Here is an 18,144-nt window from a genome sequence, read left to right as displayed (position 1 = left end):
AACTGGTAGGAGTGGAAGGTTTTCTATTAATAACAATACAGCGCAGTCTGTAAAACCATCGCAGGATATGTTCAATGCAGTCCGCACCTGAAATATTCAATCACGCCATTTACTGCAGTTCCCGTTCTCAGGCTGTCCCTTAAGAAGCTGTATGCAAACAATGAGAGATTTCGGCAAAGGGCTGAGGGGGGTGCTTAAAGATGAGCAGGTTATCTAACTCGGGCAGCTGCAGTCTGCTAAAAATCTAACAATGGGGTCCCTGTGGGAAGGCTTGCTGGTTTGCCGCAGAATGCTCTTCGTTGGTTTGACTTGCGATCTGTGGGACGCCGCCCACCAAGGCAGGTCAGTGGCCGTGGTCAGTTGGGGGGACTTTTCTCAGTTCCGCCTGGCCACTGTAAGGAAGGCATGGTATCAAACAGTGAATACAGACAAAAGTGATCACAGTTGAAGGGTGTTTATTGAACTTTTAAAATGGGGTGAGAAAACGCCTGTCTAAACTTAAATCTAAGGATGGGAGCAAGCTTCGACCATCAAATAATAATAACACAGTCCTAGTCGAGTCTGTCAAAATAAAAGGCCCTATGCTAATAAACCTATTGTCCATCCTTACTTCTAAATACAAATGATGTGGGAAACAATTTTACACAAAAGAAAGGTGTACAAGAAATTACATGTCAGGGTAGTTGAGCCGTTGGCTTCCCTTCCCCATGTTTCAATTGATCTCTCTTGATCGGATTCGGTCCACTTTATCTCATTTTCCAATCTTTCTTTTCTGTATCAAAAATCGAAGACTTTCAACTGTGTGCAGGGTTTTGTTTGACCCGTCGCAGGACCACTTCGATTCACAAACTCTTTCTCGTTACAACTCTTTAACTTTCACTTCTGCCACTTCTTGGCTGGATCCCTTACGGAGACCTTCAATTGAGGATGTACGCAGTGCCGGACCAATCTGTCAACAGTATCGTCTTGTTCCCTTCAAAGTTCAAGTATTCATCAGCAGTTTAACTTTACTCGCGTCTTTCATCATACGTGTTATTAACTATGTTCATTCCAGTACTCTTTATACAACGTTGCTGCTTGCAACCTTGGCTTCAACATAGTCTGGTCTGGTATCGGTCTCTCCAAATCACCGGCTGTGTTGCTTTGGTTGTTGCTACTTTGTTCTTGGAGCCAAGGATGGTACTCTCCCTCACTTTAGCTTGCTCTCTCTCTTTGTCTATCTCTCGCTCTCTGTCTCTCGCTCTTTTTCTCATTCTCTCTGTCTCTCTTTGTGTGCCCCTCTCTAGCTGCCCCTGTCCCTGCCTGACGTTCCTCACTCTCCCAGATGCCAACCTCACCCGTCGTGACCAAGAGCTCTCGCGCAAAGGGGCACAGAAACAAGCGCTTTGTGACCGATTAAGGAGTAGAATTATGCAAAGTATAGAATCATGGTCCTATTGAGACGAAATACTTGGTTTTCAAAATACAGTAAAAAAAAACATTAAATGTCCTGTAACTCTCCAGCATGAGCTGGCAGACATATTGTACTGTATGCCCTCGAGGTTCAGTACGCTTGGTAGTTGCAAAAATAAATAAAATAAATGTTGACAGCCTTTTAATTCTGTATTTTGTATATTTAAAAAGCGGTACCTCTCAAACATTGCAGTTCTGCGGGTTCACTTTATGTTTAGACTTGCGTCACTCTGGCGTAAATGGGGTGCCCTCACTGCCTCCCCAACTTGTGGCTGCAGCCAGCCCTGCCACATCTTAGCCTGCCTTTTAAAGTCAGCGACCTGTCTGAAAATGTCCTCAGTGCCCCCCAGGCCGGGACCGCCAGTGAATTCTGGGAATTGATTAATTCAATTGCCCGAGCGTCAGACAAAGGACCAACGTGCCCCTCCCCCAACCCCCATCCACCATCCATTGTAACAGCGGTGTTTGTTTCCCCCCGCCCCCACACCATTATGCCGATCTGGCATTTTTCTCCCTGTAAAACATTGACTTTCAAATGTATTAGTTCCTCCAGTGAACAATGGAGGGGGTGCTTTTCCCTGCAAGCATATTCCAGCTCAATAAATGTGTTCTAAAGGGGAGCCTTTCCTTTCGCCTCATTGGAAAGTTAAGATCGTGCACCTCTTAGAAGTGTGCTTGTATGTGTGTGGGGATAAGCTATAAACCCTCAATGCTCCAACCACTGTCGGACTACACTGCACTGATGATCCCTGATAAGGGTGAAACCAGGTGTGTAGTTGCTCTGCAGTCTTGAGAAATGTAAGTCTTGGGTTAATTAAGCTATCTATAAAGTAATACTGTCCTCTAACACAAACACGTTTTTCTGGAACAAAATACTTCCATTTGGGCTAATTTGCATATGCTTTGCTGGTGTGGCTCTGAACTGGAGGTGAACTTCCTGGGATAGTTGCTAGGTGGCACTGTGGCACGTGCGACTTGGCTCAAATGGAATATTATACTTTCACATTTCAAGGGGAAGGTTTTCTTTCAAGCCTTTTTAAACCCACCATACGGGTGTTTGATCTATTGAGGGGCGTATACAGTGTGCGAGGATATGTGAATGGCGTGACTCTGGAGATGGGCGGAACCTCTACGTTGGCCCACAGAGTTCTTCATAGGGATGAAGTATGAATTCTGCCCTAGATTCGTGTATGTATTCATACCATCTGAGTGTCCCCGCCCTTTGGACCATGAAAAGGTCAGAACAGGTGTATGTAGAGCCCAGAGGGAGCCCAAGTGCTCTCGAAGCACTAGCAATGTTGTGCTTCTTGACCCATGTTACCGCCAAAATCTGCACACTAACCAGGCTGCCACTCTCAAGATAGTCTCACGATAGTCACCGACAGTCACCTCATCACACACACCCACTGACAAGTAGCTTTATTTTCCTCAAACTTTCTAGACTTGCTCCCCAATAAGACACTGTACACAATGTAATTTTAGCAAGGAGATATATATCTATATATATAGATATATATGTTCTTGAAGTAGGACGGTGAAGCCTTTCTTGAGTGGAGTTGCACTCCCTTCTGCTGCTGTGAAAATGCCAATCCGCGGCTTCAATTACTGCTTATAAAACTTTGGAATTTTTGGAAAAAGAAACCACTTCTGCACAATTGCATAGAAAAATATCAAAGATTTTATTTAAAAAAATAGCGGTTTAAAAACCAACAAAGAAGGCTTCCCAAGGAAAGGGGAGGCTAACTGACGTGTTTCGCCACAATCCTGTGGCTTGCTCACAGTAACTCACAGTAACTCCTCCAAATTTAAAACACACAAGAATCAATTAACAAACAGTGAAGAGGTGACTTACTGGCTGTTGGAAATGCTGTCGGCCATTTTGGAACAAGTACATATAAATAACAATACAACAATAGAATCAGGTATTTGGCAGCATTGTTAAAAGCAAAGCCCAGTCAATAAATACTGTAAGGTTGCTAAAATACAAATGTTGGCACCCATAATGGGATCTTGGTGTTACTAGGTTTTAAACAATAACCTCAGCGTTATGCCGCTTCCTGGCGCATACCCATACATGGTATGAATGCAAAGTGCATGTACCATGTATGGGTATTATCAGTACAGAGCTATATAAGTTTATAATGGCGCATATATCTGTTCTTTCACCAGTCTCTTAGGGGGGGGGCAAGGCCCCTCTCTTAAACCTTGGAAGCTCGGGGTATCCCGAAGCCTCAAGGTCATTTTGAGTGCTGTTCATACCCTGTCCGGGGTTCTTGCCAATCCGCAATGACGCTGCAACAATGCCTCTATCGCGACATTGCCCCGTGGAGCCGTGACTTCTTCCAGTTTCCCGAGTTCTGCTCCTGAAATTCTGGCCCTGAAGTGGCCACAGGCCAAGCGTTCTGGTGATCGGAAACACATGGTTCTCCGGAAGCTTCTGGGGGGCCATTGGACTTGCTCGGAGAACGTCAGGCGACGTGCAGTTCACTTGATATGGGTGGTGGGCCCCGGATGGTGGGGCCCTGAAACTCCAGCTGGCCTGTCGCTGGCCATTACACCGACATTTGGGGTAACTGAGGATAGCAGCGGTTGCACTCTCCTGTTGTGAAATGGGGAGTATCTTTTTGCAGCTGTGGTGCTTAGAAACCAGCATTGCCTCGTACACAGTCCCCACAGCCCGGTGTTGTGCTCAGCCTTGCTTCCCTACAGGCTCTCATGGTTATAAATCTCATGTCCCCAGTATTTGGGGCTGTTTGGGACTTTATGTTGCCACAAGCTCTCAATGTACTCGGGCTGGCATTGTCCTCGGTCTAATACACCCCATAGTCTTGCCCACATAGTTGGACCATTGCCCTACCCCCTTTGCCCCATCCATTGCTGGTATGTGCTTGCATTACCCTCCTTCTGATGTCCCCAAAGTCTTTTGTCTTGCATCCTTTGTCTTGTGGACTTATGTCAACAAAGGCTTCTGTTGTCTTCTGCCTCATGGCACCAGCGGTATGTCCCCATACACGCATACTCTCCACTTTATCATGTTCCCCTAAACTGCCATTGCCCTCATTCTTATGCCCCATACTCTTCAGCCCTCTCTAGGTCCAAATAAGCGTTAATGTTCCCTGCCTCATGTCTCACATTGTTCTCTGTCCAATGCCCCCTGTTGGTTTACGTTGTTCCAGTCCTATGTCCCCAGTCTTATGTCCCTATAGTCTTGCATTGTCAGCTGTATTATGTCTTCAGTTCTATGTCCCCAAACACTTACATTGTCCCCAGTCATGCCCACATAGAGGCTCTCAATGACTTCAATGCTATATGGTTTCATTGTTCCCAGTCATGCCCCCATAGATTCTCTCAATGACTCCAATGCTATGTCGCCATATGGTTTCATTGTTCCCAGTCATGCCCGCATAGAGGCTCTCAATGACTTCAATGCTATGTCGCCATATGGTTTCATTGTTCCCAGTCATGCCCACATAGAGGCGCTCAATGACTTCAATGCTATGTCGCCATATGGTTTCATTGTCCTCAGTCATGCACCCATAGAGGCTCTCGATGACTCCAATGGTATGCCCCATATGCTTTCATTGTACCCAGTCATGCCCCCATAGAGGCTCTCAATGACTCCAGTGCTATGTCCCCAGACGGTTTCATTGTCCCCAGCCATGCCCCCATAGAGGCTTTCAATGACTCCAATGCTATGTCCCCATATGCTTTCATTGCCCCCAGTCAAGCCCCATAGAGGCTTTCAATGACTCCAATGCTATGTCCCCATATGCTTTCATTGTACCCCCAGTTTGATGTCCCTATAGTCTTGCATTGTCAGTAGTCTTTGCCCCACTGTCCTCCTAGGCTTGAATTGTTCTTTGCCTTATGGCACCATAGGGTTGCATTGTTTTCTGTCCAATGGCGCCATTAGCTTACTTTGTCCCGAATCGTATATCCCTAGTTGTAAATCCCCATAAGCTCGCATTGTCCTTAGGCATGTTCCTATAGGCTCTCATTGTCCCGAATGATATGCACCCATAAGCTTTTATTGGCTGCAGTCTTATGTCCCTATATAGGCTCTCATTGTCCCCAATCATATGTCCCCATAAACTTTCATTGCCCCCAGTCTTTTGGCCCTATATGCTTGCATTGTCCCTAGTCTCATGTCCCTCTGTCCTCCTAGGATTCAATAAGAAACACATGTCCTCGGTCTGAGGTCTCCAGTCGCTAATCTCCATATGCTTGTATTGTACACAGTCTTATGCCATCCTAGGCTTGCATTGTCTCCCTTTTTAATGACCTCCTAGGGTTGCTTTGTCCCCCTTCCTAGATCCTCCTAGGCTTGCATAGTCTCCCTTTTTAATGGCCTCCTAGGCTTGCTTTGTCCCCCTTCTTAGATCCTCTTAGGCTTGCATTGTCTGCATAGGATACATTGCCCCCAGTCTCTTGTCAACCTGGGCTTGTATTGTCCCCCTTCTTATGTCTCCATAGGCTTTCATGGTCCCCAGTCTTACCTACACATCCTGAGTAACCACAAAATTCATTACCCAGCCCCTCCATTTTCTCATTAATCAGTGCAACCATTTTCTCAAGTGACATGGCTGCAACATGATGACGTCAGCGGGAAGTGATGTCACGCAAGGGAACTGACATCACACGGGATGTCTGGCCCTTCGGTCTGGCTAATGCGCTGTTTCCTTTCATGTCTGAGAATCCGACTTTCTTGAGAGTTGGCCGGAGCTCAGAGCGATCGAGTTCCCTTTAAAACAGAAACAAAAAAAAATACAAAATATACTGCAGAACGGGGATTCGATTTATTGTTTCCTTCATGTGTTTGATGTTACTTTTTGGCAGTATCGACGCACCATGGGGCACAGAAGGATGGATTGTGTGGTTCCAGACGCCATTCTCTCACTGTGAGCTTCCCTTTACCCCCGGGGGGGGCACATTTTCAGACATGTCCTCATTGGCCTTGAGGAAGGAAGGGATGTTGTAACCCTTTGATTTATGGCTGTGTTGAAGATCTGTTGTGGCGCTTTATTGGAAAAACTGAAACCCTATTATAACGCCAAGGTGTGGAGAGTTCTAGGATGACCCAAGGACACCAACATGGCGTCAGCTCTGTGGAGTGACGGTACTGGTCACAGGCTGGCATCTACTCTGTGCAATTCATCTTTAGGGTTGTGAGGTAACCTCTTTGTCCCCTACTGCAAGGGTCTTCAACCTGTGGCTCTCTAGATATTTTGGACTACAACTTCCATGATCCCTGCCTACAGAGTATGCTTAGCAGGGCTGCTGGGAGTTGTTGTTCAAAACGGTGTACTTCCGGGATTGGGAAATTGATGTTTTGTAGTGAGAAAATATCTATTGCGCAAACCTTTCTGTGACATCCGGCAGAGTAAGGGGGATAAACGAGGAGTAGAGAAAGGGTAGGGTGGGGGGGGCATCCAGACTTTGAAGCAGAGAGCAGACTGAGTGGGAGGAGCGTGTCTGTGGTGTGGTAAAGTGGGAGGGATCGTTTTTTTGGGTGGGACGAGGGGGATAAGGTATGCGGGGGGCCTTTGGAGCATGAGGAAGGCGAGGTGGGCAGGGAGTGAGAGAGAGATACTTTTCGGAAGTCACTTTGCACAAACGTCATCGCACAATGGACGTTTTGAAAAATCATTTCAAAGTCAGCACATGCAATAGTGCATAACACCTGGCGAGCCGCAGGTGGCAGCCCTACGAACCATCGCATAAGGCCGTCCTCATAACTCATTCTGAACATATTTAAGAAAAACGTTCATCCCTAATTGAATTTTTTAAAGCAAACTTTGGGGAAGATGAGTTGGGGGAGGATGAACATGGGTGGTTAGAGAGTTGGTGTTTGGCCTCACAGATCATGGGGTGAAAGTGAAATGGGGTTAAATATGGATGCCCTTCTTTTGACGTTTGTCCCACACAGAGACCTCAACATCTCACTCCCAGGTTCAGCTTCTTGGGTTTGCATTGGTCACCTCATAAGTGGGTCTGAGGCCTGGAACCTTCCAGCCTCTGAAAGTTGTTTACATTGGGTTAAAGAGATGTACACGCTCATTGAGACTCCCATACCTGCACTAACGCCCCGCCTACTTTCTCTTTCCAGGACTGCCCGCAGCTTGTGCCCACCGAGGAGATCCTGATCCCGGTGAGGGAGGTGAAGCCCATCACTCTGCGGGCCCGAAACCTACCACAGCCACAGTCTGGTCAGCGTGGGTACGAGTGTGTGCTGAACATCCAGGGCGAAGTGCACCGCGTACCCGCCTTACGCTTCAACAGCTCCAGCGTCCAGTGCCAGAACAGTTCGGTAAGCGTAAGGCCTTTGTGGAACACCAGCGAGAAAGTAGGCTTGACCATATGGGGTGGAGGGTGAGACGAAGGAATCGAGAGACTTCAACACCATCTTGGGTGGTCCCCCCTATTCAACATGCAGGATAGCGCCAACTTCTGTTAACAAGACTGACAACAACTACATGTATTTTGTTTCTGCTAGTCGTTCAAGGGGTTATAGGTTAAAGGTTTGAATCAAAAGGTTTGAAATACAATAGGGTGGAAACAAAAGGACCGAAAACAAAAGGTTTGAAAAACATTTTTATTTTTTCTTATTTTTTTTGGGGGATCCCCCCAATCCCTGTTTTTGTGGTAAAAAAACACTTTTTTTTACTTATACGGAAACCCAAAATAAAGAATATATTAAAAAAAAAATCGAACCTTTTGTTTTCGGTCCAATTGACCCGATGTTTTCGGTCCAATTGACCCGACCCTATTGCATTTGAACATTTTGTAATCGCACCTTTAACCGGACACACGTTCAAAGGCAGGAAGCCCATACCCCATTATGAAGCAGGAACACGCACCCTAAAAAATATTAAAGTCCTCGATATTATGCTAAACTTCAGCACTGGCTGAAGTTGTGGACCGCCTCCTCCAGAAGCACCCTTCATACCTGGCCTACATTTGCTAAAGAAAAAGCCGGAGGATGATGTCATCAGACGCCCGCCCCCTATTCCATGAGAGTCTGCTCACCAGCGCTACCCCCATTTCTTTTTTCAACAAAAATCAATGTGAAATGACGCCAATCTAAGCGAGATTTACGATCATCGGCCCATACCTCAAAAGATTTACGCTCATCTGTCCATACCTCAACGTGATTCGCTACTATCGATCCGTTTGTAGCCAATCACATCGAGGTATGGGCAGGGTTACCGGAAGGGCCGGAAATGCTGGAGACTCCACGCTCTTCTCCGAAGACCCAGAGAAAAGCGTAAAAACCTGGAGTCTCTGGGATAAAGCCAGAGACTAGACAGGTATGGCACCCTGGTGTTCTTGAAAGCTCATGACTAAACATTTAAGCTTGCCTCATAACGTTCTCATCCCTGCCAGATGCCACAGGCTGTTTTTTCATTTTGTATTTTTTTAAACAGTACTTTATTGAAAATGGCATATTGATGTTTTCCTTATGTTTTTAATTCTTCCTTTTAATATTACATGTCACAATTGAGCGCCTTCTCCCTTCTTATCATAACTGCAGTTTACATTTTAGAAGTGCATATAGCATGAAGAAAATAGCCTGACACTCTGCCCTTCTAGGCGGTGATACCTTGAATTTGACTAAAGCAAAAAGGTTTTCTTTGATTGTGTAAAGCGTAGACCTAGCTCGAGAGCAGCAGAGCGCTGTACAGGATATGGGTAGTCAGCATTTGGGCAGACGTCTTTTAACAGTAGTGCTCCCTGACTTGAGAGCAGTGGAGAGCTGTACAGGATGTGGGTAGTCAGCGTTTGGGCTAGCGTCTTTTAGCAGTAGCGCTCCATGCTCGAGAGCAGCAGAGCGCTGTACAGGATGTGGGTAGTCAGCTTTTGGGCTGGCGTCTTTTAAGAGCAGCACTCCCTGGCTCAAGAGCAGCAGAGCGCTGTACAGAATGTGGGCAGTCAGCGTTTGGGCTGGCGTCTTTTAACAGTAGCGCCGCTTGCTCGAGAGCAGCGGAGTGCTGTACAGGATGTGGGTAGTCAGCGTTTGTGCTGGCTTCTTTTAACAGTAGCGCCCCTGGCTCGAGAGCAGTGGAGCGCTGTACATGTGGGTAGTCAGCGTTTGGGCTGATGTCTTTTAACGGTATCGCCCCTGGCTCAAGAGCAGTGGAGTGCTGTACAGAATGTGTGCAGTCAGCGTTTGGGCTGGCATCTTTTAGCAGTAGCGCTCCATGCTCAAGAGCAGTGGATCGCTGTACAGGATTTGGGTAGTCAGCTTTTGGGCTGTGCCTTTTAACAGCAGCGCTCCCTGGCTCGAGAGCAGCAGAGCGATGTACAGGATGTGGGTAGTCAGAATTTGGGCCGACGTCTTTTAACAGTAGCACAGTACTGTGAGCTCTGTGCATTGGTATGTGCCTCCATTGGAATTAGTCCTTGGTCTGATGTTGCTGAAATAACGTTTTGAGAGATTTGCGCTAATTGGAGAATTGTGGGGGCATTCCGAGCCAGTAAGAGGATTGAGTTCCAGACATTGGGTGCGTGACAAGAGCAGGATTGTGTACGGGTCCTCTCTTTCCGGTCCCGCAATGAGCAAATGTTAAAAAATGTATTTCGAAGCACACTTATTCACTCTTAATTCTGTTTCAAAGAGACTTCTGGACTCTGTCAAACTCCAAAATCATTTTTTACATCAGTAAGTCACTCTTGTTGGTCCATAAAATTAAATCAACACAGTAAAGGAAATATGTGTGGCCTTTTTTTTAAGTCAGAGGAGATTTATACCTAAACAAAACTGTGCTTACTCCAGTGATCGCAGAAGGCTACAGAATAAGGCATTTGGCCACATTAAGTAGATTTCTGAAGGGGTGTCACAGTCAGGATGGATTCTGGGGAAGTACTGTGGGACATCATTGGTTACTCCCCATGCCTCTACACAGTGGAACCCGATGTCCGTCCCTTAACCCTTTAACTGCCGGGCTATTATGCATTTCTATGCAAGTAGGGCAAGCAAACTCGTCCGCAGCACTTAACAGAGATCATTGGGGAAATGTAAAATAGGATATTATGCCGATTTTCTAATGTGAAATCAAAACACTTGGCACACACTAAAAACAACAAAAAAGTTGAAAACCCTACAATCAGCATTATAAATAGGACTGGAGTCTGCATTGGTCCTTGGAGTAGGACTGTAGCTCTGGATGGTAACTAGCTGGCAAGCTGGTTTCAGAGCGCTTGCCTCTGGTACCCTTGCGATGCATTGCCTATTAAATGTGACACTCAGTACTCGTAAAGTCCGCGACTGCTCAGGGCTAAGATTTAAAAGGATTGGATTCAAATGTAACATTTGAATTGCAAAATAGGATTAACAGTTTTGAGGCTGTGTGCATGACATCTGCCCAAAGCTATTGGCCAAGAGTGAGACTACGCTCCACGTTTTTAGACTTGTGGCACCAGTTCTCTAGCTTGAAGGGGTTACTTGCTTGTAATAGCCGCAGTCGGGGCGTTCTCTAATGCCAATGCTGCCACCAGAGGTCCTACTAGGCTGCCATATTTGTGTAACAGGCCAAGTAGGGAGCCGAAGAACTGGGACAGAATATCCAAATAGCGTGAAAAGACGTTGTCTGCTAGTCGGACCGCACAGGAGAGGCGTGGAACACCTCGAAAGGGGATAATGCCAGGTTTAGCTCTGGCAGGACAGGGCTTTGTTAAGTATTGCAACTCAAGTGTGTAGGGGCAGCAGCCCTCTTGTACAGCCCCCGCCCTTCTTGGTTATTGCTGGGAGATCACTCCAATGTTTAGGCTTTTCTGCCTCCCTTGGAGGACCCTCTCCACTTTTTACAGGATTCCTCGCTTTCTTGCTCTAAAGTCTGAGAGTGTGGCTCTGTTCATTAATGTGCTCCGCCTTACGAGTCCTAATGACTGCAAAGGCAGCGATACCCCAAAGGATTCCCAGAAAAGTTACCCCATCTCTGTTCTTCATTTGGCTAGGCTAGAGTTGGCTTATTGGCCTCTGGGTGAAATCCATGTTACTTGCTTGAGTCCTTTTTGGCGCCCCCCTCCATTTACCCAATATGAAGGATGTCATTGTTTCCTCTGAAGGCCCGAGGGTGTCACATGACTATTGGTTATAAGCAGTGTCCATATTGGCCATCGAATGCCTGTTTCCCATCATTGGGGGAGTTGTTGTGAGGCTAGAACCAGTTCTGACAGGCACATGCAGAGACCTGTCTGGGATAGTATGCTTCATTTCTTTGTTTGAGGGACCCGTCCAGAATGCATAGGAGTTCTGGGAAGGGTGGTCGTCCACCCCTCTGTTGGAACAATGCTTGATGTGTGATTGTGTGCTGTATTTACTCACAGCCTTCCGAGGGGGTAAACGTGGACCCCTTTATCCTCTCATCTTGTTTATTGCTGGAACTCTGTACCTCCCTTCCTGGAAGGCCTACAGCTGAAAGAGCCAAAGCTCTGCACAAGCATCCTTTGACGGGCCTGTAAGGAATTTGACCATCCGCGCGGTGAGTGTGCAACCGCATGGGCTTTTATTGATATTTTTTTAAGAAATTGAATGATGGGAGATCACCTTCAGAAAATGTGTGAGGCTAAACCGCACAATTTGCCTATGCTCACTGCACAACAGAAACAAGGATCTGTGTTGCAGTCCTTCCTGTCACATTTAGTTGGAATGTGACAGCCAGGAGTACATGCAAGCATCCAGAGAAGGAGGCAACACCTTCCTCCTGCCATCGCCAGCCTAATTAAATATCAAAGGCTCCATGGATCCACCCTGCCCATTGTCAGTCTGCTGGTGTCGGCGCATACTGGTGAGAGTTAATTGAAGCAGGCCTGCGGGATGTCTGGTTGCCAAGCTGACAAAGGGGACAGGACACCCAACACCTTTTTGATATGCATCTGTGGCAACCTGAAGTCACCTCCCATGCCTCAGTATGAAGGGCAGTGAATGTCAAGTCTGGGACACTTGTTTACAGTAGGCAACCCCTGCAAGTGACCCCCTTTTAGAGAGAAGAAGTATGTGATTTGATGGAGACAGAAAGTCTGTTTTCGCCATAACTTCAAGGGAGACCTGCACTTTGATCAGGAGCCACACAGAGCTGAATTAACCAGAGAGGCCCTTTGATCCACGGCAGAAAGATGGGTGGGACGTAGTACATGCTTTCACCCCTTTACCTTTCCTGTTGCAAAGCACTCTGGGTATGACCTCACACATAACAGAAGATTGTTGGTGGGGACCCAGGATTGGTTCAGTAAGGATGGCTTATCCTGCGCCAATCACTGGGGCCTATTTGCTTTAAAAGAGGGCTGATCATCCGATGACTTCGAAAGGAGTAAGAAGAAGGGCTCATTAGGACGCTGGCTGAAGGTACAATCTACCTTACATTTTCCGTCAGTGAAGGAAGGCCAGGATTCCCAAGAGGGAAGCAAAATCCCTCCCCTAAATATCTCTCAGGGAACAGAGGGAGATACAGAACTCAGAGGAACTGTCCAGCAGCTCCAGAACCGATACCCAGCCAGCACACAGCTTGCCCTGCGCGGTTATGCCAGCAAGCTTCCTAGGTGGGAAGTGCCAGAAAGTCTCTGAACAAATCACAAGGCCTTGCCTGCAAACATTCTCCTCAGCTTTGGGCCGTCCGCCTTAAAGGACGACATGAGGCGGCAGATGCCTTTGGGCCAGGCGCACTATATAAATAAAAAAATACAAATACAAATACGAGCACTGCGAAGAAGCTAGGAGGATTGCCACAAAAAGCATCAGCCAGTGTCCATCTATTAAGGACATTTTCAAGGCAGACGAGATCTTCAACCGCGACCGATAGCACCACTGACTGTTGTCATGCTGCAGTCACTAAAGCTGTTCGAAACGCCTCTGCCAACCAGCACAGAAACACTGATTCTTGACCCCGAGCCGCCGTGTAGACCTGCCTGCAGCCTTCCGTCCTGCCTCGCTTGCCTTACTGACTGCCACCTGATACCTGCAGCTGTCTCCCGTCTTGAACGCTGTCGCAGGAGCTGCAAAGCATCTTGGTACCGACTCACCCCTTTGGAGCATCAAGAGCATCCCAAGCACCAGATACATTGTGGTTCTGTCCCCCTGGTCCTTCTCTGAAGGCCCCTGGTGACATTTATGTCCCCTTGTTCCCTTGGTACTGAAACCAAATAACCTTGAACAGTTACGACTGATTGCTTTACCGACTACCCTCCTGTCAGTATCCAGAGTGTATCCCTTTCCTTCATGAAACTGTCTGTTCTGTGTTCCTTTACAGGGTGGGTCATATTTGTAGTGTGCTAGCACTGTCGATTGTAGTAATAAAGTAGATATTTGTATACAACCCTGACTGGACAGTCCCTTTTATCATTGGGTAATAATTGTATTTTCGCTGTGTTGCAACTAACCAACGATCGACAACCTTGCAGAGATAAGCCTGCTGTTCCGTCCACGTTACCAAAATTGGACAAGGAGGTTTATAATTGACTTGTGTTTCCAATCTGTTTGGATCCCTTCTGGTGTACTAGAGGTGTGGGCCTGATTGATGGTTTAGAAACCGATATCCATCCCTGGACCACTGGTTCCCCGGAAGTTGATTCTTCACAGCGCCGACAAATCTGACCGCGAAGCTCTGCATCTCCAGACAGCTTGAAGGAACTCTCTGTGGTGCTCATTTCTCCAATCCGGTGGGAAAAACTTGATTTCAACACCTCCTTGAAGGCTTAATCTCCCTAAAGCTCCTGACCATTCCTGCATTGCCGTAACCAGAAGCACGTGCCCCTTTGCTGCTAGAAGTCTCATCCGTTCGGCACTGAGATTGTTCATCCCAGGGCATCAGGCAAATGACTTGGTTCCATCTCCCCCAACTGTAAGCTTCAGGGGGCCTGGACTACCTCTGATCCTGCAACAGCACCACCAGAATCATCTCCTGCTACTTCTTCAGGGGCAGTCTATGGTGTGACTTCCATTTTTCTTCACTATTGTTTCTGTCTTGGGGTCCCTCTGAGCTGTCCCCATCCTCAGAAGTCGATCCTGTGCACAAGGATGATGTGGGAACCATGCATCGATGACTACCGATGTCCACTCACAGTGGTCTCAGAACAGCATGCGTCGCTACTGCCTCTGGGAACCTGCTCTCCTGACTATCTACCGCTCCTGTGGGAATCACTTCGCGGGAACTCCAGAAACTGCTCCATGGGACACTTTCGCATAAAGGTAACACTTTCCAGCCATAGACGGCCCCTAATCTGCATAACTAGTCTTCCTTGGTCTTGAAACATTGTTTTCTAGGAAAGACTCTTTCACTGAACTCTGAAAACTCTTCTTAAAACTGTGTACTCGCCGCACACATTGTGATATTTTTGTTTAAAAAGTTTACCTCCCTGCACCTAAAGTGATTTTTCTCTTTGGCTTTTCTTATATGAGGATTATATGTTAATAAAAAATGTTTTGTGTGTGTACATTCTCTCATTGGATATAAATGAAAAGCGTGTACTGTACCTGTTAACCAACCAAATCCACCCCCTGATAAATAGTCCTGGTCCGCACTTTCACGAGTCCGACTACCACTTGGATAGCCTGGGGAAATTACCAGCAGAACGTAAGTCAGGAAGATCCACCTAAAGTCCCCACCAGTCCATTCATTTGGTTTACGTCCACAAACCAACCTTATGATGCAAGGGCAAGACCGACAATAAGTCTCATTAAAAGGTCTTTCCACCTTTAACAACCTCCACATTGAGAGAGAGAAAGAGAGAGAGAAAGAGAGAGAGAGAGAGAGAAAGAGAGAGAGAAAGAGAGAGAGAGAGTGAGAGAAAGAGAGAGAGAGAGAGAGAGAGAATACCACAATGCATTGCTCAGTGACTCTTAACTGGAGGTGAACTTCAAAGAAGAGCTTCTGGGTGATGTTTTGACATATGTTTCTGATATATTTATCAAATAAATATGTATTTTTATAAAACATTAAAAAATGTGGTATTTGGTAATATTATCCCTATATATATATGGTCACCAGGAAAAGGTTGTGGCGACATTATATATCGTACCATATATATGGGGTCAAGGGTTGTTCCCTGCTCCCCTCTAAAAAAATAAAAAGGTTTTGGGGATTGCAAGGATGTCCCCCGCATGTTCAATGGAATAATGTCCCTTCAAAAAACTGCCATTTTTTAGCGACTTTTTTTGCCAGGCGACATTTTTGCAGGGATAATTTACATGGAACCAAAAATGTGGTGTTGTCAGTTCTCATTCCTCCCAACCATTCCATTCGGCATGGCTCGGCGAGCACAGTCCAGGCGCTTGCATCCGAATGGTCGAACTCTTCTGACCCTGTGTCCTGAAATCCCTTTCCTTCCGCCATTTTGTCATGTTGATCCCTGCACGCTGCAATCACCCTGTCCGCTCCGACCCTATCAATCTTAATGGTAATGTGCTTGCGAATCGATGTACGGTGCACAGAGACCAGCGTACAAGAAAGGAGTGATCAATACAGGGGGGAAATATAGCAATTCAGTCCAAATGAAAACATGTGTTGCCATGGTGGCACCGAACGGTTTACACCATCGATCTCCGCGCCGGTCATTATAGAGCTGGACATTCGGCCGTCAGGGGGTCATACCACATCTTCCAGGGGTTTTATTAACGGTAGTGACCAATAGCTATAAGCGGTTTTGAGAAGAGCAAACAAAGCAAGAAAATAATCCTGAATTAAATGAACCGCCTCTGTCCGATATCCGCCGTTGGACATGATTTCAAAGTAGAAGGCTCATCTGGCCAGCTCTCCTTCATCTAAACATTCCCAGCCTGTGACCATGGGGATTTATTGTTTGGGCGGGGGAAGCCATGGAGGGACAAGAACAAAGTAATGAACAAGAAAGCTAGGGGACACCAGGGAATGGAAAGAACAGCCGCACTTGTTATCAGGCATTGTCAATTTCCAGGTCAGCAGAGCTGACTGAGGCAGAGCTTGTTATTAAGTTGCCTCGTGCAGGGAGAAGAGAGGGGCACCCTACGGGGGGGGGGTGGGAGGCATACTGGAGTAGCAGAGACATTCATTTCTGAAAATCATTGGAATAAACTGATTAAAATATGGTAGAGAAGAGAGCTGATATTTCGGTAGTGCTGCACCTCATTGCGAACAGATCACCATCCGCAGAACAGTAAAACTACAGAAGGTGTAAATTGTACCAAGAGGAAACCACTGCATAGCATGGGGCATGATTGAAGCATCCTTACACGTTCCCTGTACTTGGATAATGTGTTCTGACAAATTGAGGTGCAATGTGGGTCAGGACCCTGTGATGTGTTACCCTTGAATCATCACGAAGTACTCAGGAAGGTGTGTCTTCCAGCTCTCAGTTTTAAATCTAGCCATAGTGGCATCTAGCTGGAGAGCCATTTTGATTCTAGTTGCTACACATCTACAGGAACGAAAATGCAACGGGCTGGGAGTAAAGACTGCCAGAATCCTGATGGACCAGAATCAATGTCTGTAGGGGATCTTCTTTGATGAAATATGTTGCTATTCCAAACTGCATGCACTTCCATTCGTGTTCGAGACTGTAAAGTGGTGTGCAAGCTCTTAGAAGATTTAATCCCCTCTAATGCTGGCTTTAACCACTTCCCAATCTCCTTTCTCAGTACCTGTATGATGGCATGGACAAGAGTAGCCTTGCAGTGGATTTCGCTGTGGTGTGGAATGGAAACTTCATCATTGACAACCCAGAAGATATAAAAGGTAACGCACCCTCAACCCTGAAACGCCCAACCCTATAAATGCAACTATTTCACTCATGCTGTGGCAGCCATTGCACTGAGGTTTAGTCAGACCTCCTTTTACCCAAGTCCTTTTGAAGTACAGCCATGTTACCATAGTGGGGCTTGAAGGATTAATCATACAGATTTCCTGGTAGAGTACTTAGACCATGGTTACTCATTATGTGGCCCCCAGGTGTTTTGGACTTCAACTTCCATGATCTCTAGCCATCATAGCCTTTGGTGAAAGGTCATGGGAGCTGGAGTCCAAAACACCCAGAGGGTCGCATCATGAGTAACAGTGACTCAAAGCATTCCTTGGGGCATGGGCTAACAATGCTTCGAGGCAATACCCAGATGAATCAGCACTCACCCCTTCACCCTCCAAAAGCACCTTGGAATTGCAGAGGTCAGCAGCATGCAGATGTTTTATAATACTCTATTTATTTCTTCACGGGACTGCAGGCGCTATACCTATAGAAATGAAAATACACATACACATTGTGTAGGGGCGCTAATTCTATGGGCGCCATTCATTCAAATGATTTTGTGGACTTGACCTTCCTTACCCGCCCCCGCACGCGCTAAACCAAGAGTCTATGGGCCTCATTACACGGTAGGCGGAGAACCATGGCGCTATTAGCACCATGGGTAATGCCGGTAAAATACCGGCACCGCCTTGGTGGAAAGGGGAATTACTGCCCCATTCCAAGATTGGCGGGGCGGTAATTCCCCCTTCCACCATTGCCCTTCCCCATTCCCATTTTTGCCCCATAGGGCTCTATGGGAATGAGGAAGCGCTAATTACGGTACTGCAAATTGCGGTACCGTAATTAGCTCCACTGGTCCCTTTGCGGGTTGGTTTTTACCGCCTGCAAAAAGCAGGCGTTAAATTCCCCAACCCGCAAAGGGACCTCGTAGTAAGGTGGTAAGGATTTACCGGTACCGGTAAAATACTGGTACCGGTAAAC

At 46.7% G+C, this 18,144-nt stretch overlaps 1 protein-coding gene across 1 annotated transcript in view; it reads left to right on the top strand.

The window, feature by feature from the left end:
- PLXNA2 (plexin A2) overlaps positions 1-18,144 on the top strand; it is a 568,789-nt gene that overhangs the window by 399,386 nt on the left and 151,259 nt on the right. Inside the window, exons 10-11 of the mRNA XM_069633272.1 lie at positions 7,559-7,759; positions 17,060-17,156. Coding sequence (XP_069489373.1) covers positions 7,559-7,759; positions 17,060-17,156 — 298 coding nt within the window. The remainder of the gene's footprint in view (positions 1-7,558; positions 7,760-17,059; positions 17,157-18,144) is intronic.

This window comes from Ambystoma mexicanum, chromosome 13, assembly GCF_040938575.1.
Source record: "Ambystoma mexicanum isolate Mex_15411 chromosome 13, UKY_AmexF1_1, whole genome shotgun sequence".
Taxonomy (NCBI): domain Eukaryota; kingdom Metazoa; phylum Chordata; class Amphibia; order Caudata; family Ambystomatidae; genus Ambystoma; species Ambystoma mexicanum.
The sequence above is the reverse complement of the archived record's forward strand: the minus strand, read 5'-3'. Positions and strand labels throughout refer to the sequence as shown.